Source organism: Hypanus sabinus, chromosome 3, assembly GCF_030144855.1.
Source record: "Hypanus sabinus isolate sHypSab1 chromosome 3, sHypSab1.hap1, whole genome shotgun sequence".
In the NCBI taxonomy this organism is placed as follows: Eukaryota; Metazoa; Chordata; class Chondrichthyes; order Myliobatiformes; family Dasyatidae; genus Hypanus; species Hypanus sabinus.
Window position 1 is genome coordinate 4,160,269 of NC_082708.1, and position 18,576 is coordinate 4,178,844.

General features: G+C 57.0%; 1 protein-coding gene across 6 annotated transcripts in view; it reads left to right on the top strand.

Annotated features, from left to right (window-relative positions):
- The window catches only part of fhip1b (FHF complex subunit HOOK interacting protein 1B), a 115,678-nt gene that overhangs the window by 84,307 nt on the left and 12,795 nt on the right, over nucleotides 1-18,576 (top strand). For all 6 annotated transcript variants that reach the window (XM_059963559.1, XM_059963560.1, XM_059963561.1 and 3 more), the window contains 4 exons: nucleotides 3,562-3,729; nucleotides 9,678-9,757; nucleotides 12,843-13,012; nucleotides 17,132-18,274. In XM_059963559.1, the coding sequence (XP_059819542.1) occupies nucleotides 3,562-3,729; nucleotides 9,678-9,757; nucleotides 12,843-13,012; nucleotides 17,132-18,274 (1,561 nt within the window). The remainder of the gene's footprint in view (nucleotides 1-3,561; nucleotides 3,730-9,677; nucleotides 9,758-12,842; nucleotides 13,013-17,131; nucleotides 18,275-18,576) is intronic.

Here is an 18,576-nt window from a genome sequence, read left to right on the forward strand (position 1 = left end):
GTAGTGACAAGGGTACGGGGTCTGGTCTCATCCAGACAGGGTGCTCCCGTGCCGGTGGGGCTTGGTACTCGCCGGTGGGGCTCGGTACTCCAGCTGTGAGAGGGAACTGGAGGGTACGGGGCCTGGTCTCATCCAGACAGGGTGCTCCCGTGCCGGTGGGGCTTGGTACTCTAGCTGGGAGAGGGAACTGGAGGGTACGGGGCCTAGTCTCATCCAGACAGGGTGCTCCCATGCCGGTGGGGCTCGGTACTCCAGCTGTGAGAGGGAACTGGAGGGTACGGGGCCTGGTCTCATCCAGACAGGGTGCTCCCGTGCCGGTGGGGCTCGGTACTCTAGCTGTCAGAGGGAACTGGAGGGTACGGGGCCTGGTCTCATCCAGTCAGGGTGCTCCCGTGCCGGTGGGGCTCGGTACTCTAGCTGCGAGAGGGAACTGGAGGGTACGGGGCCTGGTCTCATCCAGACAGGGTGCTCACGTGCCGGTGGGGCTCGGTACTCTAGCTGTGAGAGGGAACTGGAGGGTACGGGGCCTGGTCTCATCCAGACAGGGTTCTCCCGTGCCGGTGGGGCTCGGTACTCTAGCTGCGAGAGGGAACTGGAGGGTACGGGGCCTGGTCTCATCCAGACAGGGTGCTCCCGTGCCGGTGGGGCTCGGTACTCCAGCTGCGAGAGGGAACTGGAGGGTACGGGGCCTGGTCTCATCCAGACAGGGTGCTCCCGTGCTGGTGGGGCTCGGTACTCCAGCTGCGAGAGGGAACTGGAGGGTACGGGGCCTAGTCTCATCCAGACAAGGTGCTCCCGTGCTGGTGGGGCTCGGTTCTCTAGCTGCGAGAGGGAACTGGAGGGTACGGGGCCTAGTCTCATCCAGACAGGGTGCTCCCGTGCCGGTGGGGCTCGGTACTCTAGCTGGGAGAGGGAACTGGAGGGTACGGGGCCTAGTCTCATCCAGACAGGGTGCTCCCGTGCCGGCGGGGCTCAGTACTCTAGCTGTGAGAGGGAACTGGAGGGTACGGGGTCTGACATCATCCAGACAGGGTGCTCCCGTGCCGGTGGGGCTCGGTACTCTAGCTGTGAGAGGGAACTGGAGGGTACGGGGCCTAGTCTCATCCAGACAGGGTGCTCCCGTGCCGGTGGGGCTCGGTACTCCAGCTGTGAGAGGGAACTGGAGGGTACGGGGCCTAGTCTCATCCAGACAGGGTGCTCCCGTGCCGGTGGGGCTCGGTACTCTAGCTGGGAGAGGGAACTGGAGGGTACGGGGCCTAGTCTCATCCAGACAGGGTGCTCCCGTGCCGGTGGGGCTCGGTACTCTAGCTGGGAGAGGGAACTGGAGGGTACGGGGCCTGGTCTCATCCAGACAGGGTGCTCCCGTGTCGGTGGGGCTCGGTACTCTAGCTGGGAGAGGGAACTGGAGGGTACGGGGCCTAGTCTCAACCAGACAGGGTGCTCCCGTGCCGGTGGGGCTTGGTACTCGCCGGTGGGGCTCGGTACTCCAGCTGTGAGAGGGAACTGGAGGGTACGGGGCCTGGTCTCATCCAGACAGGGTGCTCCCGTGCCGGTGGGGCTTGGTACTCTAGCTGGGAGAGGGAACTGGAGGGTACGGGGCCTAGTCTCATCCAGACAGGGTGCTCCCGTGCCGGTGGGGCTCGGTACTCCAGCTGTGAGAGGGAACTGGAGGGTACGGGGCCTGGTCTCATCCAGACAGGGTGCTCCCATGCCGGTGGGGCTCGGTACTCTAGCTGTCAGAGGGAACTGGAGGGTACGGGGCCTGGTCTCATCCAGTCAGGGTGCTCCCGTGCCGGTGGGGCTCGGTACTCTAGCTGCGAGAGGGAACTGGAGGGTACGGGGCCTGGTCTCATCCAGACAGGGTGCTCCCGTGCCGGTGGGGCTCGGTACTCTAGCTGCGAGAGGGAACTGGAGGGTACGGGGCCTGGTCTCATCCAGACAGGGTGCTCACGTGCCGGTGGGGCTCGGTACTCTAGCTGTGAGAGGGAACTGGAGGGTACGGGGCCTAGTCTCATCCAGACAGGGTTCTCCCGTGCCGGTGGGGCTCGGTACTCTAGCTGCGAGAGGGAACTGGAGGGTATGGGGCCTGGTCTCATCCAGACAGGGTGCTCCCGTGCCGGTGGGGCTCGGTACTCTAGCTGTGAGAGGGAACTGGAGGGTACAGGGCCTGGTCTCATCCAGACAGGGTGCTCCCGTGCCGGTGGGGCTCGGTACTCTAGCTGTGAGAGGGAACTGGAGGGTACGGGGCCTGGTCTCATCCAGACTGGGTGCTCCCGTGCTGGTGGGGCTCGGTACTCCAGCTGCGAGAGGGAACTGGAGGGTACGGGGCCTAGTCTCATCCAGACAGGGTGCTCCCGTGCCGGTGGGGCTCGGTACTCCAGCTGCGAGAGGGAACTGGAGGGTACGGGACCTGGTCTCATCCAGACAGGGTGCTCCCGTGCTGGTGGGGCTCGGTACTCCAGCTGCGAGAGGGAACTGGTCCAGTGCTATCATGGTGGGTGTTGAGGAGGCTTGTGTGGTTCCGGCTGCACCACCACCTGATGGGCCGGAAGTGCTTGTCGGACGCAGGCCTCGGGATAGCACGTGGGAGAGGGTCCCACACAACGTGAGCCGTCTCACGGGGATGCCCACGATGTCTTTCAGTGACGTTCTGAAGCGTCTCTTGTGCGGGCTGCCCCTGCTCACCTTTCACTTCCTCGCCTTCGTCTGCTGACCGGACTCACCCTGGCGATCCACGTTACCGTCAGGCAGCAGAGGAGGTCCCCAGTCGAAATCTCTTTATGCAGGGGTGCTTCCCCGTACACTGGGGACCTGGGGTGGAAGGTGTTGCATTGGGCAGTCCCGTACAACAGGTTCACTGACACCCCGTCCACGTGTACACGGAATGTGAGAGGTTTCAGCCCTGTCTGAGTTTCTGAAGTGGCTGCTGCTCAGGTTCAGCCCCACGCTCCTCATATACAGGCACCCAGTACAGAAGGGGGTAGGTCACGAAGAGGATCTCCTGGTGGGCTTGCTCCTGGGTCTGGCCAAGATGACCATTCACGGGTCTGGGCAGCAGAAAGTCGAGGGCTATGTCAGGCCCGACTACCTGCCCCTCTTCCAAAAGTACGTCCGTGCCTGGCTGTCCTTGGAGAGGGACAAATCCCAGGGAGTTTTCTGGGACTGCAGGGCCCCTTAGGGAATTGAGTGTTTTATAGATGGAAGTAATCATATTTTAATCTGAATTTATTTCCTGTCTTGTAACTAAATGTTTGTACTTCATGTATTGTATAAATAAACTTACAGTTTTGTAAAAATAGGGTGGTACTGAAGAGCTCATTGCGGGAGGGCTGTACGGAACAGTGCTGTGTTATGTACTTTGGGATGTGAAAATACTGGCTGCAAATTCATTGGCCACAGCTGTTTGTCTATAGTTGCACATTCCTATTTTGTGCGCGCGGGCCTGATTCTCGCGATGCATGTCACTGAAACTACAGTGTATCGGGTGCCGGTGGTTGGTAGGCTGTGTGTAGATGTTTGCACTGCTGGATCTGGAGACTGTGTGTGCTGTGATCTTAACAGAGCTCCATTGAGGAAATGATCGCCAGCACAGCCTACCTGGACCTCTTCCTGCGCAGCATCACTGAGGTGGCTCTGCTGAAAACTTTCCTGCGCTTCATGGTGCTGCATCGGCACGAGGGCAGCACAATCCTCGACACGCTGACCGGCCGAATCAACAGTAACTCCCGGGTAGGTTATCCCTCCACACTTCTGTGGTGAGGAAGGCAGATGCAAAGTTCACATTGGTTTTGAGAGGACTAGAATATGAAAGCAAGGATGTAATGCTGAGGCTTTAGAAGGTTTGCAGACAATACGGAGATACGTAGGTGGAGGAGCAGGTAGTGTTAAGGAAGCAGAAAGATGTGGTCAGATTAGGAGAATGGACTAAGAATTGGCAAGTGGAATACAGTGTGGAAGTCAAGGTTGAGTTGGTGATGAGGAAGGTAAATGCAATGTCATTCATTTTGAGAGGACTAGACTATAAGAACAAGGCTTTATTAGGCACTGGTGAGGCCTCACACGGAGTATTGTGAACAGTTTTGGGCCCCTTTTCTGAGGCTTGGGAAAGATGGGCTGACTTTGGAGAGGGTCCAGAGGAGGTTCACGAGAATGATTCTGGGAATGAAAGGCTTAACATATGAGGAGCGTTTGATGGCTCTGGGCCTGTACTCACTGGAGTTTAGAAGAATCTGAGGGATCTCATTGAAACCAATCAAATATTGAAAGGTCTAGAAAGAGTAGGATGCAGGGAGGATATTTCCTATAGTGGGGGAGTCTAGGACCGAACTGCACAGCCTCAGAATAGAAATACAACCATTTCTTTAGCCAGATAGTGGTGAATCTGTGGAATTCATTACCGCTCACAGCTGTGGAGACCATTATTGGGTATATTTAAGGTGGAGGTTGATAGATCCTTGATTTGACAAGGCATCAAAGATTACGTGGAGAAGGCAGGAAAATGGAGTTGAGAGAGATAACCAATCGGCCATGGTGCAATGACAGAGCAGACGTAATGGGCTGAATGCCATAATTCTGCTCTAGTGGTCTTATGGGATTAGTTTGTGTGTGCGTGGGGTCGGGTTGTGTGTGAACAGGTTGGGGTGGTGTGTGTGGGGTTGTGTTGTGTGTGTGGGTTTGGGTTCTGTGTGTGTGGGTTTGGGTTCTGTGTGTGTGGGGTCAGGTTCTGTGTGTGGGGTCAGGTTCTGTGTGTGGGGTCGGGTTCTGTGTGTGGGGTTGTGTTGTGTGTGTGGGTTTGGGTTCTGTGTGTGGGTTTGGGTTCTGTGTGTGGGTTTGGGTTCTGTGTGTGGGTTGGGGTTGTGTGTGTGGAGTCGGGTTGTGTGTGTGGGGTCGGGTTGTGTGTGTGGGGTCGGGTTCTGTGTGGGGTCGGGTTGTGTGTGTGGGGTCAGGTTCTGTGTGTGGGTTTGGGTTCTGTGTGTGGGGTCGGGTTGTGTGTGTGGAGTCGGGTTGTGTGTGTGGGGTCGGGTTGTGTGTGTGGGGTCGGGTTCTGTGTGTGGGGTCAGGTTCTGTGTGTGGGGTCAGGTTCTGTGTGTGGGGTCGGGTTGTGTGTGTGGGGTCGGGTTGCGGGTGTGGGTTTAGGTTATGTGTGTGTGGGGTTGTGTTGTGTGTGTGGGTTTGGGTTCTGTGTGTGGGGTTGTGTTGTGTGTGTGGGTTTGGGTTCTGTGTGTGGGGTTGTGTTGTGTGTGTGGGGTCAGGTTCTGTGTGTGGGGTCAGGTTCTGTGTGTGGGGTCAGGTTCTGTGTGTCGGGTCGGGTTGTGTGTGAACAGGTCGGGTTGTGTGTGAGTGGGTTTGGGTTCTGTGTGTGGGTTGGGGTTCTGTGTGTGGGGTCGGGTTCTGTGTGTGGGGTCGGGTTCTGTGTGTGGGGTCGGGTTCTGTGTGTGGGTTGGGGTTGTGTGCGTGGAGTCGGGTTGTGTGCGTGGGGTCGGGTTGTGTGCGTGGGGTCGGGTTGTGTGCGTGGGGTCGGGTTGTGTGTGTGGGTTTGGGTTGTGTGTGTGGGGTCGGGTTGTGTGTGTGGAGTCGGGTTGTGTGTGTGGGGTCGGGTTGTGTGTGTGGGGTCGGGTTGTGTGTGTGGGTTTGGGTTCTGTGTGTGGGTTTGGGTTGTGTGTGTGGGGTCGGGTTCTGTGTGTGGGGTCGGGTTCTGTGTGTGGGGTCGGGTTGTGTGTGTGGGGTCGGGTTCTCTGTGTGGGGTCGGGTTCTCTGTGTGGGGTCGGGTTGTGTGTGTGGGGTCGGGTTCTCTGTGTGGGGTCGTGTTGTGTGTGTGGGGTCGGGTTCTGTGTGTGGGGTCGGGTTCTGTGTGTGGGGTCGGGTTCTGTGTGTGGGGTCGTGTTGTGTGTGTGGGGTCGGGTTCTGTGTGTGAGGTCGTGTTGTGTGTGTGTGGTCGGGTTCTCTGTGTGGGGTCGGGTTCTCTGTGTGGGGTCGGGTTCTGTGTGTGGGGTCGGGTTGTGTGTGTGGGGTGGGGTTGTGTGTGTGGGTTTAGGTTCTGTGTGTGGGGTCGTGTTGTGTGTGTGGGGTCGGGTTCTGTGTGTGGGGTCGGGTTCTGTGTGTGGGGTTGTGTTGTGTGTGTGGGGTCAGGTTCTGTGTGTGGGGTCGGGTTGTGTGAGTGGGTTTGTGTTGTGTGTGTGGGGTCGGGTTGTGTGTGTGGGGTCGGGTTGTGTGTGTGGGGTCGGGTTGTGTGTGAGTGGGTTTGTGTTGTGTGTGTGGGGTCGGGTTCTGTGTGTGGGGTCGGGTTGTGTGTGAGTGGGTTTGTGTTGTGTGTGTGGGGTCGGGTTCTGTGTGTGAGCAGGTTGGTGTGTGTGTGGGGTCGGGTTGTGTGTGTGGGGTCGGGTTCTGTGTGTGGGGTCGGGTTCTGTGTGTGGGGTCGGGTTGTGTGTGAGTGGGTTTGTGTTGTGTGTGTGGGGTCGGGTTCTGTGTGTGAGCAGGTTGGTGTTGTGTGTGTGGGTTTGGGTTCTGTGTGTGAGCAGGTTGGTGTGTGTGTGGGTTTGGGTTCTGTGTGTGAGCAGGTTGGTGTTGTGTGTGTGGGTTTGGGTTCTGTGTGTGAGCAGGTTGGTGTTGTGTGTGTGGGGTCGGGTTCTGTGTGTGGGGTCGGGTTCTGTGTGTGGGGTCGGGTTCTGTGTGTGGGGTCATGTTGTGTGTGTGGGGTCGGGTTCTGTGTGTGGGGTCGTGTTGTGTGTGTGGGGTTGTGTTCTGTGTGTGGGGTCGTGTTCTGTGTGTGGGGTCGGGTTCTGTGTGTGGGGTCGGGTTCTGTGTGTGGGGTCGGGTTCTGTGTGTGGGTTGGGGTTCTGTGTGTGGGGTCGGGTTCTGTGTGTGGGGTCGGGTTCTGTGTGGGGTCGGGTTCTGTGTGGGGTCGTGTTGTGTGTGGGGTCGTGTTGTGTGTGGGGTCGGGTTGTGTGTGTGGGTTTGGGTTCTGTGTGTGGGGTCGGGTTCTGTGTGTGGGGTCGGGTTCTGTGTAGGGTCGGGTTCTGTGTGTGGGGTCGGGTTCTGTGTGTGGGGTCGTGTTGTGTGTGTGGGGTCGGGTTGTGTGAGTGGGATTTGGTTCTCTGTGTGGGGTCGGGTTCTGTGTGTGGGGTCGGGTTCTGTGTGGGGTCGGGTTCTGTGTGTGGGGTCGTGTTGTGTGTGTGGGTTTGGGTTCTGTGTGTGGGGTCGGGTTGTGTGTGTGGGGTCGGGTTCTGTGTGTGGGGTCGGGTTGTGTGTGTGGGGTCGGGTTCTGTGTGTGGGGTCGGGTTCTGTGTGTGGGGTCGGGTTGTGTGTGTGGGGTCGGGTTCTGTGTGTGGGGTCGGGTTCTCTGTGTGGGGTCGGGTTGTGTGTGTGGGGTCGGGTTGTGTGTGTGGGGTCGTGTTGTGTGTGTGGGGTCGGGTTCTGTGTGTGGGGTCGGGTTCTCTGTGTGGGGTCGTGTTGTGTGTGTGGGGTCGTGTTGTGTGTGTGGGGTCGTGTTGTGTGTGTGGGGTCGTGTTCTGTGTGTGGGGTCGTGTTGTGTGTGTGGGGTCGGGTTGTGTGTGTGGGGTCGTGTTGTGTGTGTGGGGTCGGGTTCTGTGTGTGGGGTCGGGTTCTCTGTGTGGGGTCGTGTTGTGTGTGTGGGGTCGTGTTGTGTGTGTGGGGTCGTGTTGTGTGTGTGGGGTCGTGTTGTGTGTGTGGGGTCGTGTTCTGTGTGTGGGGTCGTGTTGTGTGTGTGGGGTCGTGTTGTGTGTGTGGGGTCGGGTTCTCTGTGTGGGGTCGGGTTGTGTGTGTGGGGTCGGGTTCTGTGTGTGGGGTCGGGTTGTGTGTGTGGGGTCGGGTTCTGTGTGTGGGGTCGGGTTGTGTGTGTGGGGTCGGGTTCTGTGTGTGGGGTCGGGTTGTGTGTGTGGGGTCGGGTTCTGTGTGTGGGGTCGTGTTGTGTGTGTGGGGTCGGGTTCTGTGTGTGGGGTTGGGTTGTCTGTGTGGGGTCGGGTTCTGTGTGTGGGGTCGTGTTGTGTGTGTGGGGTCGTGTTGTGTGTGTGGGGTCGTGTTCTGTGTGTGGGGTCGTGTTGTGTGTGTGGGGTCGTGTTGTGTGTGTGGGGTCGGGTTCTCTGTGTGGGGTCGGGTTGTGTGTGTGGGGTCGGGTTCTGTGTGTGGGGTCGGGTTGTGTGTGTGGGGTCGGGTTCTGTGTGTGAGGTCGGGTTGTGTGTGTGGGGTCGGGTTCTGTGTGTGGGGTCGGGTTGTGTGTGTGGGGTCGGGTTCTGTGTGTGGGGTCGTGTTGTGTGTGTGGGGTCGGGTTCTGTGTGTGGGGTTGGGTTGTGTGTGTGGGGTCGGGTTGTGTGTGTGGGGTCGGGTTGTGTGTGTGGGGTCGGGTTGTGTGTGTGGGGTCGGGTTCTCTGTGTGGGGTCGGGTTGTGTGTGTGGGGTCGGGTTGTGTGTGTGGGGTCGGGTTCTCTGTGTGGGGTCGGGTTGTGTGTGTGGGTTTGGGTTCTGTGTGTGGGGTCGTGTTGTGTGTGTGGGGTCAGGTTCTGTGTGTGGGGTCGGGTTGTGTGTGTGGGGTCGGGTTCTGTGGGTGGGGTCGGGTTGTGTGTGTGGGGTCGGGTTGTGTGTGTGGGGTCGGGTTGTGTGTGTGGGGTCGTGTTGTGTGTGTGGGGTCGTGTTGTGTGTGTGGGGTCGGGTTCTCTGTGTGGGGTCGGGTTGTGTGTGTGGGGTCGGGTTCTGTGTGTGGGGTCGGGTTGTGTGTGTGGGGTCGGGTTCTGTGTGTGGGGTCGGGTTGTGTGTGTGGGGTCGGGTTCTGTGTGTGGGGTCGGGTTGTGTGTGTGGGGTCGGGTTCTGTGTGTGGGGTCGTGTTGTGTGTGTGGGGTCGGGTTCTGTGTGTGGGGTTGGGTTGTCTGTGTGGGGTCGGGTTCTGTGTGTGGGGTCGTGTTGTGTGTGTGGGGTCGTGTTGTGTGTGTGGGGTCGTGTTCTGTGTGTGGGGTCGTGTTGTGTGTGTGGGGTCGTGTTGTGTGTGTGGGGTCGGGTTCTCTGTGTGGGGTCGGGTTGTGTGTGTGGGGTCGGGTTCTGTGTGTGGGGTCGGGTTGTGTGTGTGGGGTCGGGTTCTGTGTGTGAGGTCGGGTTGTGTGTGTGGGGTCGGGTTCTGTGTGTGGGGTCGGGTTGTGTGTGTGGGGTCGGGTTGTGTGTGTGGGGTCGGGTTCTGTGTGTGGGGTCGTGTTGTGTGTGTGGGGTCGGGTTCTGTGTGTGGGGTTGGGTTGTGTGTGTGGGGTCGGGTTGTGTGTGTGGGGTCGGGTTGTGTGTGTGGGGTCGGGTTCTCTGTGTGGGGTCGGGTTCTGTGTGTGGGGTCGGGTTCTGTGTGTGGGGTCGGGTTGTGTGTGTGGGTTGGGGTTCTGTGTGTGGGGTCGGGTTGTGTGTGTGGGGTCAGGTTCTGTGTGTGGGGTCGGGTTGTGTGTGTGGGGTCGGGTTCTGTGTGTGGGGTCGGGTTGTGTGTGTGGGGTCGGGTTGTGTGTGTGGGGTCGGGTTGTGTGTGTGGGGTCGGGTTCTGTGGGTGGGGTCGGGTTGTGTGTGTGGGGTCGGGTTCTGTGTGTGGGGTCGGGTTCTGTGGGTGAGCAGGTTGGGGTGGTGTGAATGGGATTGGGTTGTGTGTGAGTGGGTTGGGAATAACTGACTGTAACTGTGTGCTTGGCCTTTCACCAGCTCTGCATGGTGTCTCTCAGTCTCTTCAGGACCCTCCTGACCCTCAGCTGCGAGGATGTCATGCTGCAGCTCGTTCTCAGGTACGGGTGGGGCGGAACAGTTTCACTGGCTGTGGGGTGGGCCAGGGTGTCGCTGTGCTGGTCAGAGGCAGATTGAGGGTCCAGTCAGAAGAAAGGAGGCGCGTGTCAAGGATAAGCAGCTCAGGTGAAGCAGATCCCTCAAGGAGGGCACTCGGGAATGAATGCGGGAGGGCAGCAAAAGGCCTAGCGAAACCCGTGGTAGGTGTGGGAGGGGAGCAAAAGGCCTAGTGAAACCCCTGGAGGGTGCAGGAGGGCAGCAAAAGGCCTAGCGAAACCCCTGGTAGGAGCAGGAAAGATCAGCCCGAAAGGCCTAGTGAAACCCCTGGTGGGTGCAGGAAAGATCAGCCCGAAAGGCCTAGTGAAACCCCTGGTGGGTGCAGAAGGGCAGCAAAAGGCCTAGCGAAACCCCTGGTGGGAGCAGGAAAGATCAGCCTGAAGGCCTAGTGAAACCCCTGGTGGGTGCAGGAAAGATCAGCCCGAAAGGCCTAGTGAAACCCCTGGTGGGTGCAGGAAAGATCAGCCCGAAAGGCCTAGTGAAATCCCTGGTGGGTGCAGGAAAGATCAGCCCGAAAGGCCTAGTGAAACCCCTGGTGGGTGCAGGAGGGCAGCAAAAGGCCTAGCGAAACCCCTGGTGGGAGCAGGAAAGATCAGCCCGAAAGGCCTAGCGAAACCCCTGGTGGGAGCAGGAAAGATCAGCCCGAAAGGCCTAGTGAAACCCCTGGTGGGAGCAGGAAAGATCAGCCTGAAGGCCTAGTGAAACCCCTGGTGGGAGTAGGAAAGATCAGCCTGAAGGCCTAGTGAAACCCCTGGTGGGTGCAGGAGGGCAGCAAAAGGCCTAGCGAAACCCCTGGTGGGTGCAGGAGGGCAGCAAAAGGCCTAGCGAAACCCCTGGTGGGAGCAGGAAAGATCAGCCCGAAGGCCTAGTGAAACCCCTGGTGGGTGCAGGAAAGATCAGCCCAAAAGGCCTAGTGAAACCCCTGGTGGGTGCAGGAGGGCAGCAAAAGGCCTAGTGAAACCCCTGGTGGGAGCAGGAAAGATCAGCCCGAAAGGCCTAGTGAAACCCCTGGTGGGAGCAGGAAAGATCAGCCCGAAAAGCCTAGCGAAACCCCTGGTGGGTGCAGGAGGGCAGCAAAAGGCCTAGTGAAACCCCTGGTGGGTGCAGGAAAGGATTTTTTAAGGTGCATTCAATGAAAGGATGGTCAGGGGCAGAATGCGTCCCCTTAAGGATCAGGCAACAAAGGTATAGCTGAGGCATTTGGGATAGTGATGTCACAGGTAGATAGGGTCATTAAGAAAGCTTTTGTCACACTGGCCTTTATAAATCAGAATATCGAGAACAGGAGTTGGGATATTATATTGAAATTATATTAAGTTGGTGATGAGGCCTAATTTGAAGTATTGTGTGCAATTCTGGTCACCTACCTACAGGAAAGATACCAATAACATTGAAAGAGTACAGAGAAAATTTACAAGGATGTGTCCTGAGTTATGGGAAAAGGTTGAAAAGGTGAGGACTTTATTCCCTGGGGCATAGGAAATTGAGTGGAGAATTGATGGAGGTTTACAAAATTATGATGGGTATAGATAGGGTAAATGCAAGCAGGCTTTTTCCAGCGAGGTTGGGTGTGATTTGAATGAGAGGACATGGGTTTAGAGTGAAAGGTAAAATGTTTAAGGGGAACCTGAGGGGGAAGTTCTTCACTTAGTGGATCGAGTGGGGAATTATCTGACAAGTGGTGGATGCATGGTTAATTTCAACATGGTATGGAGGGCTGCAATCTGGGTGCAGGCTGTATAACAGTTCGGCACAGACTAGCTGGGATGAAAGGCCTGTTTATGTGCTGCCACATTCTGTGACTATGAGTGTGATCATCTATATGTGGAGCCACAGGTCTTAAGAGGACACTTTTCTGTATTTACTGTTTAGAAGGACATGGAAGTGAGAAAGTATGGGAAGGGCACAATGATATCCTGGAACACCAGTGCTCGAGATCCTTAAATGGATAAGGGTGGGTAGATTCCAGTTTTGACTACGTGAACGTTGTGGGAAAGTGTTGGAACCTGGCCGATTAGTTTTATTGGTCACTTATCGAGAGGTTTTAGCTTCTTCGTTGAATATAAGTGAGGTACCGGAATATTGTGTCTTTATTTTGCAAGGACATGCCAGGGAACTGTCAGGCAATGAGCCTAATATCAGTCTTGGGAAGGTTAGTGCAAGAGATTCTGAGAGCTTATCCCTAACCCAAACTCGACCTTCATTTGGAAAGGCAAGGACTGATTAGGGGAAGCCAGCATGCTTTATGTGCGGGAAATCATGTCTTGTGAATCTGGTGGAGCGTATGGAAAAGGTGACCAAGAAGGTTGATGAGGAAATGGCTAAGGGTGTTGTATACATGGACTTTAGTGAAGGATAGTTCAGAAGTTTTATTGCAGGGTCCAGGGTGAGCTGGCCAGTTGGCTGCACCATTGACTTGGTGGAAGGAGGCAAAAGGATTTTCTATTCTGGCCTCTTACATCTTCTCCTCACCTGCTCATCTCCTCCCCCCCACACCTCTGGTGCCCTTTCTTCTCTTTCTCCCATGGTCCACTCTCCTGTCCTATCAGACTCCTTCCTCTCCAGCCCTTTGCCTTCTCTACCTCTCACTTCATCCCCCTTCCCCGACCCACCTGACTTCATCTATCACGTTCCATACAATGAAATGCATCTTTTGCATCAACAACCAACACAGTCCGAGGATCGTGCTGGGCAGCCTGCAAGTGTCAGTCAGCACAGTTCCGGAGCCAAGATAGCATGCACACGACTTACTAACCCTAACCTTAGCCTGTATATCTCAGGGATGTGGGAGGAAGCTGGAGCACCACGTGGTAAACTCCTGACAGACAGTGGTAGAATTGACCCCAGTTGCTGGCACTGGAAAGCATTGAGCTAACTGCGACGAATAGGTATGATGCTCAGGTATCCCACAGCGAAGGGATGTAATGTAAACCAAGTGTTACTCTAGAGTCAGGCTGATGTTTGCACCTGGTACAACCCTGTAGGAGTGAGGACACGTTGATTAACCAGATCTCATCACAACACCGGCAGGTATCTGATTCCATGCAATCACGTGATGCTAAGCCAGCGGTGTGCCGTTAAGGATCAGGATTTCTACGGGAAGACGGCAGATAAGTTCTTGTCCCTGATCCCAGAATGCTGTAAACCTGAAAACCTGGGCTTCTTCGAGAGGGAGGAGGAACACGCGGTGTGGTCTAAAGGTGAGAGGGCACGGGTCGTGAGGAGAGTGTTCCGGACAGTGGGTGTCGGGTAAGAGAGGGAGGTGAGAATAGCGATGGTGCGGGCAATGGGCTGGAGACAGATGATCAGGATGACAGAGAGACATGGAGGGGAGTGGAGAGGTGTGGGCAGAGAGATGGAGGAGCAGAGAGAGATGGAGGAGTAGAGAGAGAGGGAGGAGACCAGAGAGAGAGATGTAGGGGAGATGGAGGGGAGTAGAGGGAGATGGAGGGGAGTAGAAGGAGATGGAGGGAGACAGAGGGGAGTAGGGGAGATGGAGGGGAGTAGAGAGAGATGGAGGGAGACGGAGGGGATAGAGAGTGATGGAGGAGAGAAAAGAGTGAGGGAGGAAACCGGAGAGAGATGGAGGGGAGAGGAATTTAAAGGGATATGGAGGGGAGCAGAGAGTTGTACAAGGGGGATGAGACTCTCTCACAGCAAGATGCCTCAACTTGGAGTGTATATTTAGTGGAAATGTGCAGTTGTTGGGGAAAATGTTTCAGGAGCATGAGTACATAGAAGATGAACATCGAACATAGAACATTCCGGCTCAGTACAGGCCGTTAAGTCCACAATGTTGTGCGACTTTTTAACCCATTCTAAGGTCATTCTACCCCTCCCTCCCACATAACCTTCCAATTTTCTATCATCCATGTGCCTCTCTCTCAAATGCCCGGAATGTATCTGCCTCTACCACCATCCCTGACACCCACCATTTTCTGTGCAAAAATCTTATCTCTGACATTTCCTCCCTCCCTGCCAATCACATTAATGTTACGCCCGTGGTGTTAGCCATCTCCAGTCTGTGGCTGACCACTCGATCATTGTCTGTCATCGTACACCTTGCCCACAGTAACCCACTGCCCTCCGGTGAGCGGGAGCTGGGCTACTGCTCCCTCTTGTGGCTGGTGCAGGGATTTCAGACTACACACATAGAAGATTGAACTGCATTCTGCAAGCACGACAAACAAACAATGCAAATTGTTCAAATACAAAAAAAATAAGAAATAAGCAGTAAAAATGAGAATACAAGTTGTAGAGTTTGTAAAAATGAGTGTTTACATTGTGGGAACATTACAGTAATGGGGCAATTTAAGTTGAGTGAAGTTATCCCCTCTGGTTCAAGAGCCTGTTCCTAACCCTGGTGGTGTGGGTCCTGAGGCTCCTGGGCCTGCTTCATGATGAGTGAGGGGTAATGACTGTCTCTAACCCTGGTGGTGTGGGTCCTGAGGCTCCTGGGCCTGCTTCATGATGAGTGAGGGGTAATGACTGTTCCTGACCCTGGTGGTGTGGGTCCTGAGGCTCCTGGGCCTGCTTCATGATGAGTGAGGGGTAATGACTGTTCCTAACCCTGGTGGTGTGGGTCCTGAGGCTCCCGGACCTGCTTCCTGATGAGTGAGGGGTAATGACTGTTCCTGACCCTGGTGGTGTGGGTCCTGAGGCTCCCGGACCTGCTTCCTGATGAGTGAGGGGTAATGACTGTTCCTGACCCTGGTGGTGTGGGTCCTGAGGCTCCCGGACCTGCTTCCTGATGAGTGAGGGGTAATGACTGTTCCTAACCCTGGTGGTGTGGGTCCTGAGGCTCCCGGACCTGCTTCCTGATGAGTGAGGGGCAATGACTGTTCCTGACCCTGGTGGTGTGGGTCCTGAGGCTCCCGGACCTGCTTCCTGATGAGTGAGGGGCAATGACTGTTCCTAACCCTGGTGGTGTGGGTCCTGAGGCTCCCGGACCTGCTTCCTGATGAGTGAGGGGCAATGACTGTTCCTAACCCTGGTGGTGTGGGTCCTGAGGCTCCTGGGCCTGCTTCCTGATGAGTGAGGGGTAATGACTGTCTCTAACCCTGGTGGTGTGGGTCCTGAGGCTCCTGGACCTGCTTCCTGATGAGTGAGGGGTAATGACTGTTCCTGACCCTGGTGGTGTGGGTCCTGAGGCTCCCGGACCTGCTTCCTGATGAGTGAGGGGTAATGACTGTCCCTAACCCTGGTGGTGTGGGTCCTGAGGCTCCTGGACCTGCTTCCTGATGAGTGAGGGGTAATGACTGTTCCTGACCCTGGTGGTGTGGGTCCTGAGGCTCCTGGACCTGCTTCCTGATGAGTGAGGGGTAATGACTGTTCCTGACCCTGGTGGTGTGGGTCCTGAGGCTCCCGGACCTGCTTCCTGATGAGTGAGGGGTAATGACTGTTCCTGACCCTGGTGGTGTGGGTCCTGAGGCTCCCGGACCTGCTTCCTGATGAGTGAGGGGTAATGACTGTCCCTAACCCTGGTGGTGTGGGTCCTGAGGCTCCTGGGCCTGCTTCCTGATGAGTGAGGGGTAATGACTGTTCCTAACCCTGGTGGTGTGGGTCCTGAGGCTCCCGGACCTGCTTCCTGATGAGTGAGGGGCAATGACTGTTCCTGACCCTGGTGGTGTGGGTCCTGAGGCTCCTGGACCTGCTTCCTGATGAGTGAGGGGTAATGACTGTTCCTGACCCTGGTGGTGTGGGTCCTGAGGCTCCTGGACCTGCTTCCTGATGAGTGAGGGGTAATGACTGTTCCTGACCCTGGTGGTGTGGGTCCTGAGGCTCCTGGACCTGCTTCCTGATGAGTGAGGGGTAATGACTGTCTCTAACCCTGGTGGTGTGGGTCCTGAGGCTCCCAGACCTGCTTCCTGATGAGTGAGGGGTAATGACTGTCCCTAACCCTGGTGGTGTGGGTCCTGAGGCTCCTGGACCTGCTTCCTGATGAGTGAGGGGTAATGACTGTTCCTGACCCTGGTGGTGTGGGTCCTGAGGCTCCCGGACCTGCTTCCTGATGAGTGAGGGGTAATGACTGTTCCTGACCCTGGTGGTGTGGGTCCTGAGGCTCCCGGACCTGCTTCCTGATGAGTGAGGGGTAATGACTGTCCCTAACCCTGGTGGTGTGGGTCCTGAGGCTCCCGGACCTGCTTCCTGATGGCATCGAGACGAGAGCGAGTGCTGGGTGGTGGGTCCCTGGTGATGGATACTGCTGTCCTGTGACAGTGCTCCATGCAGATGTGATCAATGGTGGGGAGGGTTTACCTGTGACGGACCAGGCCGTATCCACTACTTTTTATAGACTTTGTATCTCCATGCCAGGACATGTAGGTGGTCACTTCCCCTTCAGTGGATGTCAAGGGGTGAGTGATGTTGGGGATAGTGTTGTGGTGTGGCACTGTACTGTGTGGGCGTGTGACTGTACGGTTACAGCCCCTGGGTACTCGATTACCCCTCACTGTACAGTTACAGCCCATGTGTTACTGTAGGACCTGAGGTGTGGGTTGTGACTGTGTACCCGATAACCCCTCACTGTACAGATACAGCCCCTGTGTACCCGATTACCCCTCACTGTACGGATACAGCCCCTGTGTACCCGATTACCCCTCACTGTACGGATACAGCCCCTGCGTACCCGATTACCCCTCACTGTACGGATACAGCCCCTGCGTACCCGATTACCCCTCACTGTACGGATACAGCCCCTGTGTACCCGATTACCCCTCACTGTACGGATACAGCCCCTGTGTACTCGATTACCCCTCACTGTACGGATACAGCCCCTGTGTACTCGATTACCCCTCACTGTACGGATACAGCCCCTGTGTACTCGATTACCCCTCACTGTACGGATACAGCCCCTGTGTACTCGATTACCCCTCACTGTACAGTTACAGCCCCTGTGTACCCGATTACTCCTCACTGTACGGATACAGCCCCTGTGTACCCGATTACCCCTCACTGTACAGTTACAGCCCCTGTGTTCCTGTAGGACCTGAGGTGTGGGTTGTGACTGTGTACCCGATTACCCCTCACTGTACGGATACAGCCCCTGTGTACCCAATTACCCCTCACTGTACAGCTACAACCCCTGTGTACCCGATTACCCCTCACTGTACAGTTACAGCCCCTGTGTTCCTGTAGGACCTGAGGTGTGGGTTGTGACTGTGTACCCGATTACCCCTCACTGTACGGATACAGCCCCTGTGTACTCGATTACCCCTCACCGAACGGTTACAGCCCCTGTAGGACCTGAGGTGTGGGTGGGAGGGTTGTGGTGTGTTAGTGTGTAGACTGTTACTGATACAGCCCCTGTGTTCCTACAGCCCACGGGAGCCCGAGTATTGACACATCCACAGTGACGGCCGCCGTGCCCAAACCCTCGACCCCCTCCCGCATCTCCCTCTTCTCGCGACAGCAGAGCACAGGCTCAGATGGAGGGCTTCCTCCGCGGTCTCCCGGCGAGGCTCCGAGCGACCCGGCCACCTGCAGCCCCGCCCACAGCCGATGGGACGAGGTGTCTGAGCTGGACTCCAACTACCTGGAGTACTTGCGGGATGCCCGCAGGCACATCGACCTCTGCGTCCAGGCGTGTGGCAGGTGGTCGGCTCCGTACGACGGCCAGGAACCGGATCCCCTCTCCGCTCAGCCCCTCCCGGAGGACATCGACACCATCCACCTGCACATGGACCACTTCGGAGCAGATCGGACCCGGACCAGCTCTGCCCCGGGGCAGGGCCAGCTCAGACCGGACTCCCATGGCAGGAGGGATCCCCTGGAAAATGGGGACTGGGTCAGTGTCACGCCACGCAATAAGAAGCGCAGCCTGCGGAGGGAGAGGGTGAAGTCTGCCACTCCTTCCTCTTCCATAAAGGGCAGGGGGCTGAGGCCCGAGAGAGACCAGCTGGGCAGGGTCTCCCTACTGAATGGCGAGAGCAGCAGTGCCCCGGGTGTCCCTGGGCGGGCCGACAACTGCCTGGCGGTGAAGAAGGTACGGAGAGACAGGCCCAAGCGAAGCCACCCCAGGAGGGAGGTGACAGGCAGCCGGAGCGGAGGCCCTTGTGAGTCCCACATATCATCGGCGGAGGGTGGGGAGGAGGAGTGCCGGGCAGGGAGCAAGCCTGGCCTGGAAGCACTGGCAGGCGGCAAGTCCCTCGACAGCCTGATCGACGAGCTACTGGACCAGGCTCCGGCCGAAGCCAACGGCAGAGGCCTCAACGTGGAGAAGTTCTCCCAGGAGCTGCTGGAGATGGAGGCTGAGATGGGAGGCTGGAATCGGGCGGAGGAGGTTGCCAGCGGAGGGGACCCTCTCACTGAGGAGGAGGCGGAGGATGAGGACGGAGAGGAAGAGGAAGACGAGGACGATGATTGCCAGCTGGTCCCCGGGAGTAGGACTTCAGCGAGAGTCCAGGCACAGGTGCCTGTCAGCGGCCATCTCCCTGAGCCAGCACAAGACCAGCCCTCCACAGGTAAGAGCAGCGTCTGGCTGCATGGTGACGGGTCTGGAGTAGAGGGCTGAGGTTTAAGGTGAGGAGTATGGGAGCATCTGAGGAGGTACTTGCCCTCCAGAGGGAGGCTGGAATCTGGAACTGAGGAGGTGCTGTAGGTAAAGACTCTCACAGCGTGGAAGTTGTACCTGGACTCTGACAACTGCTCGGTGAATGTGTCAGCAGCTCTTGGAGTAGTAACCTTCAGGGCGATGACGGTAAGAGGGAATGTCACGTTGCAGCGTCAAGAGGATCTTGACAGATCGGGAGAATGGGCAAAGCTG